This window comes from Urocitellus parryii, chromosome 8 (assembly GCF_045843805.1).
Source record: "Urocitellus parryii isolate mUroPar1 chromosome 8, mUroPar1.hap1, whole genome shotgun sequence".
Classification (NCBI taxonomy): Eukaryota; Metazoa; Chordata; class Mammalia; order Rodentia; family Sciuridae; genus Urocitellus; species Urocitellus parryii.
The window spans coordinates 74,692,479-74,705,519 of record NC_135538.1 but is presented as its reverse complement, the minus strand read 5'-3'; the positions used below and the strand labels follow the sequence as shown (position 1 = coordinate 74,705,519).

General features: G+C 35.4%; 1 protein-coding gene across 1 annotated transcript in view; it reads right to left on the bottom strand.

Annotated features, from left to right (window-relative positions):
* Cep162 (centrosomal protein 162) overlaps positions 1–13,041 on the bottom strand; it is an 83,853-nt gene that overhangs the window by 22,621 nt on the left and 48,191 nt on the right. Inside the window, exons 19-22 of the mRNA XM_026411356.2 lie at positions 9,697–9,823; positions 7,751–7,914; positions 6,867–6,971; positions 3,013–3,225 (exon numbers count right to left, since the gene is read on the bottom strand). Of these exons, the coding sequence (XP_026267141.2) occupies positions 3,013–3,225; positions 6,867–6,971; positions 7,751–7,914; positions 9,697–9,823 (609 nt within the window). The remainder of the gene's footprint in view (positions 1–3,012; positions 3,226–6,866; positions 6,972–7,750; positions 7,915–9,696; positions 9,824–13,041) is intronic.

Sequence of the window (13,041 nt, the reverse complement as noted above, 5' to 3'; positions counted from 1 at the left end):
CTGTAGTTCTGCATTTTACCAGGCCCTACCCAGTCCTTCCTTGAGGCACTCATATATTCTGATATCTCCAATTCTAAGTAAAAAATATTGAAGTCCTACTCTCTGAAGGATATAACATTATATATTCTTATATATCTTAAATAATTTCATAATTGAGAATTTGCATCATAAATATTAAATCATACATGTAATTTGTATATCCCCAAATTTAAATCTTAAAAATAAATTTCGAACTTAGAACTTATTAAATCAATATTATTAATTTTAATTCATGTAAATAAATTATAACTTACTAATTTGATATGAGCAAATTAATATTAACCTATTTACATCCTTCTCCATGTCAAACATCAAATACTCTTTGATATTGGAAGAGTAAAAATGTGCTGTTTTTCTAAGAATTCAATTTATTAATCTCATGAGTAAGAGATTGGAATTTGTATACCTAAGCTTTAGTATTCAAAACAAATTAAACAGTCTACTCTATGGAGGGAGGAACTAATAGTGTTTGCTCATTCATTCAATATTTATTGAGCTACAATTCCATTCCAGGCATTGTGCTAGGTTCTAGAGATAAAAGAAAGTTCAGTTGTAGTTTTCAAATAGACCAAACCCTAGTGAGGACAGCAAGAGACCAAGTTACAATGTACACTGCAGTAATGGGCCTATGAACATGATGCAGAGTGGGAGAGGTATCCCAGTTCCTGGAAATCTGAGGAAGGGGGGCAAGAATGCAAAAATAGCACATTTAAGTTTGACCTTGAGGGATGAGCATAAATTTGTGGATGAATAGAAGGGATATTTTGGAAGTAGGAAGAGGATATGTGAAAGTGACTGCTTGGTGTGTACTGAGAATCAGAGAGGTAGTGACAGGGACTGGAGGCAAGAGTAGGATGGTGGATATTGTAAAGAGGGAAAAGTTATTAGTAGATTCAGATACATAAAAATGGCCGAGGGGTTGGAGTTCATACTTGAGAGCCTTCAGCATGGTACTAGGGTGTTACATGATACTTGATCCTCCTAATAGCTCATAACTTAGAAACTAATTAAAATATTAGTATCAACTCTGTGCCAAGCACCCAATTGAATAATGGAATATGACAATAAGAGTAGAACAGTCCCACCCATCATAGAGTTCAGCATCTAGAATGGGACAGAAACTGCTACCGATCCAATCCAAGTGGCTACAATTGTGGTAAATGACATCAGGGAGTGCTGCATGGGACTGAGAATGCCTATAGAGGTAATTCATCTACCAGGGAATCCAGCGGAGGTTTTGCTGGGATTGAAGGATAAGAACAACTTCACTGTGGGAAAGATGAGGGCAGAATATACAAGTTTCTATGGCTGTAGGAAAATGGGAGAAGCAAGCTGGTGTGAATGAATAGAAACATGGTATTAAAACAAACAACAGAACACTGGAAACCAAGGAAAGGTCTGGACTTCTGTGGGTAAATGCCATTTACTTACACTAAGAGCAACAGGAAGTTGTTGAAGGATATCAACAAAGGGGTGTATGTGAGTGTGTGTGTGTAAGATGGACATAAAAATATAATTTTAACTTTAGTGTCAAGAATTAAAGGATAGGGCAAAGTGGTTGTGTGCAGAATAGTCAGGAAGTTATTACAGTAATCCAGCCCCCCCCTTTTAAATTAATGATTGTATAGTGACATGTTATTAAAGAAACTGCAGAACTGAAAGATAATTGAGTAAAAGTAAATAATTGGCAGTAAGTTTCTTTTCCAGACAGGTTATGTAACTAGCAGAGTCATACTGGAACTGGGCCTCAATTGAAGGTCAGTCTGATGCTAACACTTATTTTTCCCTTTATGTTATATTCTCTTGATATATAGGGGACATGGTCTGCTAAAAATAGAATAGGGGTAGAGATGGGGGGCAATATAAACTTGACAAAAAAAGTTGGAGCAAAGACTAACAGGGAAGAAGGAAGGATCAAATACATGCAATAGGCTTGTCAAATACCACTGAAAGACTTCCTGAGACTGGACACACATATACCTACAGCAACCCCGCTCTCTCAATTGTGCAGTCTTCAGACATTCAAAGTAGCATGACTGAAGGAGATGGGGTAAATGGGGGAACAAGGTGAGGACATTAAGGTGGGTGAAATGGGTGATAAAGAACATACTAGGAACAGTGAGAAAACAAAGTGAACCAGACAGGGGCTGAGAGATTTAAGAGGGTGGAATAGAGGAAACACAACTTGCTTGATATGACATTAATTTTCAGGTCTTTGTATTTGCAGGTTTTTAACCTTTTATTGTCCCTGGAATCTAATATTCTTTGTTGCTTCTCTCAGGATAGAAATCTGAGGCGCAGGACTAGCTTCCTAAAACCATTTGTGGCCCAGGGTTGGAGGCCTTCGATTTGAGCCCTTGCTTTGCCCCCTCCAGCAGTGGAACTCTGGGCAAGATGGTAAAATTGTGAACATCCAATTCCCTCATCTGTAAACCAGGGGAAAAATGACGAAGAATTGTGCAAGGTGAACTGGCATATTCTTTAAAGCACCTAGCACAAACTCCTGACAAGAACATTGTGCTCAACAAATATTTAAAAGTAAATTAAATACCTCATCCTTGGTCTGTTCAGGCACTTACATTTTGATCCATTCCCACTTCACAAAATGTATATTTTTGTCTCATTTTTTACTCATGGACATAAATTTCAGTGAAAATATTTTTAATTATGGTAATTTCATTTTACACTGAATATGTATCAGGTGTTTTTACTCTGCTTCATCCTTGACTTAATCTCCATTAATTTGAATATTAAGAGTAACAATGAAAAGATTATCCTGTGCCTTAAATAAAAACAAATTGCTCAAAGAGGACAAGATAGGATGGAGCCGTTTTTTTTTTGCACTTACTGCCACTTGTGGTAAGGAATTTTGTGGGCAATGATGCTTAGAGCTAATTGTTAAAAAGGATTTAGGAAGGGCCATCTCCTTGGTCCCAGCTCTGAGCTCCATCTCTCCGGCTACCTCGCCCTTACCTTCATTTTCTGAAACTGTTGTTCCATGGTACGCAGGCTTTTCTTTGCTTCTTCATCTTTACCCTCCAGATCAGCTTCTAGATTTTTTATCCTTTTTTCCATAAATTCCACTGTGTTTCTATCTACTGTATCACCAGCTGCTGATGCAGCCAATATTAAAGCAGGTAAAGAATTGGGATATCTTCTCTTCAGAATTCCTTCCATTTCCTTAACCTATTAAAATATTTTTTGAACATATGTAAGGTCACAAATATGTACAAAAATGAAGTAGTTTAATGTATAAACTTAGATGATGCTCAGTCATTTTTAAATCTCAGAGTGCTTATAGCAGGCCTCTAGACTGAATCAAAGGCACAGAAGTACAAATTAATTTCAAAATCCTAGATTATCTGATTTAAAAATACCCTATGGTAGTGTCTAACTACTGGTTAATTTACAGAAATCCTTTTATAGTCACTTGAGACACACCTTCAGCCTTTCTTTAGGTAAAAACCAGTCTGAGTGCAAAGTTGTTGTTTTCCTACTTCTTTTTCCCACAGACCCCCTTATATGATAGTGTTTCTACTAGTCATTGATTGCACGTAACTAATATTTCAAACTCTGGCAATAAACAGAGAGCTTCTTAAGCACTTGCTCATCAGCAACAATCTTGCCCCTACTTCAACATCCCCCCAAGGTCCCCTCCAAAAGAAGTTGAATCTAATTTAAAATAACTTCTTTTAATTGAGAATCAAGGCAGATTTATAAAGATTTCATTAAAAATCATCTAAAGACTAAATACTTCTCATTTCATTGATATAATATATGGTCTTTCTATAAGACAGAACTGTATCAAGAGTCCACAGAAGTTACAGCTTGGTATTATATATGACTGTGTGTATATACCTGGCATTTTAAAAGGTATTATGGCTAAGATATCCTTGAAAAACATACATTAAAACATTAAATTTTTTGTTATTAATTTTCTAGCCTATAAGCATGCAACAAAATACACCTGAGAGGCAGACTAGTACTATGGTTAAAAACATGTTTGGTTTGAGTGTACCACCAGCTTAGGACCCTGGGTCAACTCTTTAATCTAAACCTCTTGCCTTGTGGGTAAAATGAATATGCTAACAGTATAGTCATAAGGTGATAGAATTAAGTGAAGATTAGATGGTTTTCATCTTGGGCACCTGGGAGAGGGCCCAACATTTACTGGCAAAATGATAAATGTTGGCTATTATGAATTTTTCTAAAAAACTACCTAAGGCAAGTTGAGTTGCTGGTGCTCAAAATCCTGTTTATATACTAAATATTATTCATATTAGCCATTTAAGGGTCATACCATTTGCAAAATTAATAGTAAATGCTTGCATGTTCATTGATGCACTATAAACTGGGATATATTCAGGTACAAATACTAATACCTTATTTCATCTATAAAAATTCTTAAGCTTTGTTTCCTCTGTATTAAAAATCTAGTTATTTGAAGTTGTAAGCATATGCAAATATATGCATAGAATACATACCACATATATTAAAAAGAACTAGATTTTCTTAACTGAATTTGTTAAAATTTTAAATGACTACATTAATTATAAATATTTTAAGAGCTGGGGGAGCCAGGCATGGTGGCACTTGCCTGTAATCCCAGAAGGCTTATAAAGGAGGATCTTGAGTTCAATGCCAGCCTCAGCAACTTAATGAGACCCTGTCATTAAAAAGTGGTTAGGCATCCATAGGTTTAATCCCTGGTTTAAAAAAAGAGGGCTAGGGGAGTAGTTTAGTGGTAGAGTGCTTGCCTAGCATGCATGAAGCTCTGGAAATTATCAAAATTAAATTGAAATTTTTTTTTCCTTTTTTGTGATATCTTAAATATAACATTTTTAGGAAAAACTAAAATTTATTTCTATCTTTAATTTTGCCTTAAAATATTCTTTGTATACCAGTTATATTGGTCCCATTGACCATAGTTTAGTTTTCAGTAAGAGTTTTTAAAAATATACTATGAAATACTCCATTAAATAAAAGTGAACAAATACACATAATTTGAAATTATAAAATCTATCTAATTAGCCCTGTTTTTACTTATGCTCTATTTAGAAAAATATTTATAATTAATCTGTTTCTGAATATACTGTGGTATAACTTAATTATAAAATACATATTCAGGTCTACAATTATTAAAATGCTAAGAAAACAGAATACATAAAATCTGAAATGTACATGCAGTATTCTAGCTACACAAAATACTATTAAATGATGAATTTTTATATAGATATAATCTAAGATGATAAAAATCAATGAATATTTTATGAAAGTGTTAATAAAAGAGGTTTCTTTTATAAAACAGTGTATTTCTGGTCAATATAGATCACTATTTGAAGTCAATTTTGATATTTAGTATGTTTTCTTTCTTTACTGTCACACGTTCAGTTCTACAAGATTTCTCTTTAAAAAGTCATCAAATGGAGAGGTGATCTCTTTGGTCTTTTTTCTCCCACAATTTTTGATTTCTTCTACATTGGCTAATTTAAATTTGAAGCAAAATCTTGGGACTACACTCACTCTAGAATATTTTTAGCTTTTCAAACCTTTTTTTCCTCTTCGTTTCTTGTCCCCTGAATCAAACTACTAAATCATACCTTTCAACATAAGCAAATGTCCTGTAAAAGTAACAAAGTTTTTAATTTTCCTCCTGCTCACAAAACTAGGATAATTTTCATCCCACTGATGACCTCACAGTTTGAGATTTGTGATGGAATAATAGCCATATGTTATTGACTACAGAATCATGCTCCTTCATGAACAAGGCTGAAAATTCTTATTTTAATATTTAGTTAAGAATATAAATGCTATATTAAGGTGTTTTTTAAACAGATCAAAAAAATAATCATAATTTTTGGTGGAGGCAGAATTATATTAACTACAAGGCTCAAGTGATCCTCTTGCCTAAGCCTTTCCCAAGTAATATGGGTATGTACCACCATGCCTGGTGGTGACATGCCTAATTAGATCCTCTGTATGATTTTAACATTTTCCAAGCATTATCAACATGTTCCCAACTCAAGGACTTTTCTTCCTGTGCTCCTCTGTCACCTATCTTTCTTTGGTCAGAAGTAGTAGTAATTTATTTGTTTTGAAAGAGATGAGGTCTGGCTATGTTGCCCAGGTTGTCCTGAACTCGAGCCACCTTTTGTCCCAGGCTCCTGAGTAGCCAGGACTACTGAAAGGTTAATAAAATAGGTACTTGTCACTCCGTTTTTCTATATGCTTAACAAAACACTGTTGAAATCTTAAGAACTGTTTGCTAATCTTGTTCCCAGAATGAGCTGTCCCCAACTGCCAAACTACAAAATGCAACTTCTCTCCCTGCCCTCTCCAAGGAAAGTATATAAGCTCTGCTTAAGCTGTTCTCAGGGCTCTATCTCTCTTTGCTATAGAGAGCTCTGGGCCCTAGCATGCTGGTCTCCAAATAAACCCTCCCTTCTGCTGTTGCATAAGACAGTCTCCTGTGGTCTCTTCCTCCGACGTTTCACCGGACCCTTACACTAAAAGTGTGTACTATTGTGCCTGGTTTATGAGAAGGAATACCTAACTCTATATCCAGAACTTTAAAATTCTGTTCCTTTCTTCTTTTAGATGTCTAATAGACCTGGAACCAAAATAAACTTTCATCAATAGGTCTACCATGTTATAACTGATGCACATTAGTCTAAAAATTCTTTATAAAGCTATAGATTATATAGTAATTTTTAAAAATTAATGTTACTTTAAAACAATATTCTCCAGGTTAACGACATCTAACGCAGACTCCTCAAACAAAATGCCCTGTACACAAAAATGCCTTAAGATTTACCCTTAACACATACTTGTCGCTCCAGATCTTGAATTTTTTTGGCATCACATGCTCTATCTTTTGAACGTAACTTTTGCTGAGCAGATGAATTGCCAGATTCGGCTTTCAATTTCTCAACCTGTCAATAAAGAAAGAACAGGTTTAAGTATTTTTAAAACCTACCAGGAAAGGCCTAGGGGAAGCATAATTTTGGTTCATTCATTGATTAGTTCCTCAACAAACACTGAATGAGCTCCTCCTTGAGTGCCAAGTACAACCCAGTGCTGCTGAAGATAAAGAGGATAAAGAAGACCAACTGGGTCTCTGCTCTCATAGTCTACTGCTTTGCAAGATAGTTGACAAGCTAATAAATAAATCAATTAGTAAATAAAATTACTTCAGAGTGTGACAAGTACTATGAAGAAAATAGTGAAAAAAATAAGAACAAAGAGTCAGAAGGGGTGGAATTACAATACATAAGGGATTACAATAGATAAGGGAGTCAGGAAAGGTCTTTTCTGGGGGATAGAAATTTGAGCTGAGACTTAAACAGGAAAGAACAGTGAACATGGAAAAACTGAGACCAGAATATTCCAGGACAAGGCAATAAGTGGAACAAGGCTGGCACATGCCAATAATGAGAGTGACTTGGGGGAGAGTGATTTGGGGGAGTAGGTACTAGCCAAGGCTGAAGAGGAAGGCAGGGTTCAAACTACATGGCAATCTGTCAGGCTGTGATAAGGAGCTTGCATTTATTCTCAATTCTAATCTAAAATTGACTATCTAAACCTGAACCTAAACCATCTATTTAAATTAACAGGCTTCAGATTAATAATGCAATGACACAGGGTTATGTAGAACTGACATTGAGGACAACAGGGTTCATCTGCAGAAATACATTCTGAAATGGTCTATTACCTCAAGTTTCAGCTTCTCAATTTCTTCATTTGCTTCCTTAAGCCGAGTTGCATCTTTGTCCAGAAGTTCCTGATTTTCAGCATACCATTGTAACCTTTTTTGCAGACGACCGATTTCTTGTTTATGTGTTTCTTCTAAAATTTTTATTTCATATAATTTTTCACCTATAGAACAAAGTAACTCAATAACCCGATAGCAATTTTTTTAAGTATGGAAAAAAGATTTTGCATGAAAACCATTGCCCATTTAATTAAAGCATTACGAAGAAATAAAATAACTGATATACAATGTAGTGTATGTATCTACTCATAATGGGAGACAAGAAACTGTTATTTATAATCCAAATCTTCAATCTCAAACTTGATTTGGAAATTTTGAAAAAAAATCTTTTTCTCCACTGTTTTTTTTTAATAAAAGTAAAGTTGTTTTCATGGAAAACTAAAGGTTGATTAAAGAGATAAAAATGAAGAATGCCTACAATTATATTTAAAAAGAACACTGGCAAATGTTCCTGAGTGCTTAGCATGTATTAATTTATTTACCACAATAAACTTCAAGAAAAAAGTTTTAAAACATTTAAAAAAATTTTTAAAAAAACTCATTATCATTATTCTACAGAGGAGGAAAGCAAATGTCATTTTCTTACAAACAGGTAAGAATGGATTTCTTTGTGCATATCTTACACTGAAGCTAATGACCCTGTAGAGGAAAGATCCTTACTTTGGCAAACAAGAGTTCTTCTGATTTTTCCAGCCATGTGTTCCGCTAGCCTAAGCTCCCATCCACAGGTGCACTTAATGTGTTCAGGGTACACACTTAAGCAGCTTCCCTCACTTTCCAATCTTAATATCTGTGTAAGTCCAGCTCAAATGACACTCTTCTCTGAAAATTTTATTTAGCACTCCATTTCCTCTTGTTTATTTGTAACTTTTTTCATAATTTTTTCCTTAAAGTTATCTGCATTCTTATCTTATACTCCCTTGACAGTAGAGACTGGCATTCTCTATAAAATACAGTGCAGTATTATGTGTTCATTTGGTAAATACTGAAGACCATATAATGTTTCAAACCCAGGGACAAAAAAAGACAGATCCTGCCACTGGGAAATTTGGTCCCACTGAAATGACAGACATGTAAACAACTAACTATTAAAGTTCATGAATTCAAAATCTTGATTCTTTGATTTTTGTAACTATTCCTGTTAAAGCTGATTAAAAACTTGCTAAAAAGTGTAGTACCTTTAAACATGTTTCTGAAATTACAATATACGTCAAGGAATAGTCTTAATTGTATCATTCTGAGATAGGAGGGCTCTTTGGGAAAAAGATAAAACTCTTATTAGATGGAGACCCAGATCTATGACCATGACTGGCCATGCTGTCTCTTCAGTTAGATGAACAAAACCTCCAGTGTATGCTTGTACTAGATCATTTAGGACAAAAACAATCACTTGTCAGCAGATTCAAAGACCTAAGATTCAATGTACCCAAGATCAATTTATAGCTAGACTACTTAACCAAGAAGATATATTCTGAACTGCAAATATCAAATGATTGACATAGGGTTCGATTTTTCACAAGTTTGCCTGGGAACCTCCACATTTCTTCCCAGGAAAATCCTATATATAGTCAGAGAGCTCTACTTTGGGTGCATCACTTTGTCTTCTCTTCTTGGAGAGGTGAGGGGTATCTGCATCCTGCCTTTGGGATGTGTATACCTTTGCTTTGTTGTCCTTTAATAAATCTTTGCTTGTGCCTTGTTTTGATGCATCTTGAAATTCTTTCCAGTTGGCATAAATCAAGAACCCTCCTGGCCCAAGTTGAAGTTCCACTGGCCCCTTAGAGGGACCTCTCAGATTCATGTCCAGTGATAAAATAAATTTATACTACTTAAAGATTAGAGCAATTATGAGTATAAATGTAAACTGTTTCAACTCAGTGTTTTACCAGTGGCATAAGCAATCTGATCTTTGGCTTGGTCCCGCTCCTTCTTCATTTTTTCTAAGTCTACTTCAAGACCTTGTTTGTCTTGCTTCAATCTTTTGATGTCTTCTAATAAACCATATTTTTCTTTCTTGATAACAGAGAAACACAAAAGTAAATTACTTTCAAACACAACAGATTTTTGTATAGTTTTTGCAATCAATCCATCAAAAATAGTGCTGTTAAATTTTTTCTAAATTTTAGTTCTGATTTTATTACTATCACCTGCCCCACCCTGAATCATGAGTAGCTTCCCAGAGCCTATTAAAATTAGCTCTAATCTCCTCAGCATAGTTTTAAAGATCTTCCAATCTATTGATCTAATTCTTCTATTTACTAGCCATATTGATGCTCATTTGCCTGAATTGCTCATCTCCTGCTGGATTGTTGTAATAACCTCCTAGTCTGCTTCTTCTACCCTGAGCCACTATAGTTTATGTTCCTCAAAGTAGTTGGCAGAATTGTTGCAGTCAGTTCACATTATGGTTTGGATATGAGGTGTCCCCTAAAAGCAGGAATATTCAGAGGTGAAATAGATTATGAGAACTGTAACCTAATCAGTCCACCCTAGTTTGAATGAACTAACTGGGTGGAAACTGTAGGCAGGGGAGGTGCAGCTGCAGGAGGTAGATCACTGGTAGTGTGCTTTCCTGTACTTCCCCTTTCTCTCTGCTTCCTGACTACCATGATCCAAGCAGCTTTCCTCCACCAAGCTTGTCATGTTTTGCCTCACCTCAGGCCCAGAGCAATGGAGCTGGATTAAACTAACCCTCTGAAATTATGAGCCAGAATAAACTTTTCCTCCCCTCAATTTTACTTATCAGGTATTTTGATCACAGTGAGGAAAAGCTAACACAGTTAATATCATAGCCCTGAAACACTCAGGTGGTTCTTCTTGGGATTAACCCAAACTCTTTAGCATGACTTTCAGTCACATAATCCGGCCTTGACCATGACTGACCACAACTACTATAAATATTTTCTCTCCTTTTCCATTCTAGACACAGAGACCTCATTGGTGTTCTTTGAATACCCCCAGAACTCTCCTACCTCAAGGAGTTTGTACTTATTGCCTCTTTTGCCTACAGCATTCTCTCCCTGGATAGCCAGGTAGCTTGCTCTTCATTTTATTGGAATTTTGACCTAAATGAAGCCCCAGGAAGGCTTTCTCAGACCATCCTCTCTGAAACAGCAAGCCTTATCCTGGCCCCCAGGTACAGTGTTTCATTTTCTTCACACAGCACTCATTGCTTTCTGACACATTAGCTATTTATCCAGAAGCAGAATTTTATTTTGCTACTCTTTGTATGATAAATGCATAAAAAAATGCCTGAGACTTTAAAAAAAAAACTAAATGGATTCTCAATGTTCTATATTCTGTATTCTTCTCAATACTCAAAGTGCCATGCCCCATTGCTTGGCTAGACAAAAATCATATTTATCCCTCAAAACTTAGCTCAAATTCAGCTAAATGACTAGTGATAATACCCTCTTCTGTGCTTCCACAAATTTTTATACTTTTAACGTGGCATGTATTACTTTTTATTTCATGTAACATTGATTTGTGTACTTGCCCCTTCTCTTTACTAGGCTAAAAGCTCAATGGAGATTAATTGCTACTGTTTACTTTATGGTACTAAGCACATGGCATAGTCAATAAATGTTTAATGAACCAAATCCACAACTGCTAAAACAACAACAAAAAAAACAATAAACTCTTGGGACTCATGGCAGTATACTTGGTAGCAAAATAACAAATTTTAAATTAGTACCACCTTAAAAATCTTGCAGATAAAATGAGTGTATTCATAAAACATAGTTAAATCTGTAAGGTAGCTATAAAAAAAGATTACACAATCATTTTAATTGTCTATGGATGTCTTTTCAGGAGCACCGATTGTTGAGTTTTTGAATATTTGGGTATCTTTTTACAAATGCCTTGTTTAATTAGTTTAATTTAGAAATGTTCTCTAGGAGTTCTTACTTGATAGAATTACATAATGCTAGAATCCAAAGGATCTTTAAACGTTTCGAGTTTAGTCTGGCAATCAATGCTTAAATGGGTGTCCACTCTGGGCCTGCATATGTCCAGGGATGGAAACTGCCCACCTTCAAGAAAACCTGAATGCCTCAAGTTAATCTTGTGGGCCATAGGTAGGTAGTACTACTTTCCTTCTCCTTTAATTCATTATGCAGACATTCAGAGGTCTTTGTCTACTTAATCTTCCACGGCTCATATTTTCCCACCCATTTCTGCTTCCCAGAAGGTAACTCGGGGCTTTTTCATTTACTCTTATACCTGGCTAAAGACTCCACCTCAGCACGATTGGCTGCTGCTTCTCTTAGCTCTCAACTCAAATCTTTTTCAGAGAGCTTCCTTGTCCCCACTATTAAAAGCTGCCTTACCTCTACCTTGCTTCTCATTATTGTGTTTTAATTTTCTTCAAAGCACTAATTTCTATCTGTAATTATTTGTGTACTTAATGCCTATCTTCTCCATTAGCTTATAAGTTCTTCATGAGAAGTGGAGACAGAAAAATTTTCTTGGCATCTCAGTCTCTAAGTAATGTATGTATATACAGAGTGATTAGATACGCAGGTAGATTGATTGGAATTTTTTCTAACTCCATTATTTTGCTTAAAGATGTGGTCCTTTTTTAAAAAATTCTTAAAAAATTATTATTTATTTATTTTTGCATTACGATTCTTAATACACCTTTTAAGATATCCTGAGTATATTGTGAAAGTTGCTGATACCAAGATGAAATTGTTCTTGTCAGGCCCAGACAAAAGTAGTGTCAGGAAATAAAGGGGTAAGGGCTCATGTCTGAGACAAGGACTTTTGCAAAAAATCAAAAACAACCATTAGAAATTCCTTCATCTTCTACGTGTAGCCATGCCTGTGCAAGCCTCGCATATATCACATAATTATGTAACAAAGTTAAACTGTAGTATTCTTTAAGACTGCAGAAATTCGGATAAGGTACTTTCCACAGGAGATACTTGCCCAGCAACAGCATCTCCACTAATGAGCTCATGCCAACTCATGCCTCAGGTCTCCAAGACCAATGAACTTTAAATCCAAGAAAGTTACTTGGATTTCTCCTCTTTGAATTTCAAAACTACTCCTTCCCTGGGTTCAATCCCCAGTACCCCAATCAATCAATAAAATCTTCCCCTTTCCTCAACCTCTTTGAGTAGTCATAGTTTACTATGAATGTATTTCCATTGCAATGCTCTGCATGTTCCAAATAAACTTAATTCTTTATTAAGGAATCTTTCTCTGTTGTTTAGCATGACAGTACTTAG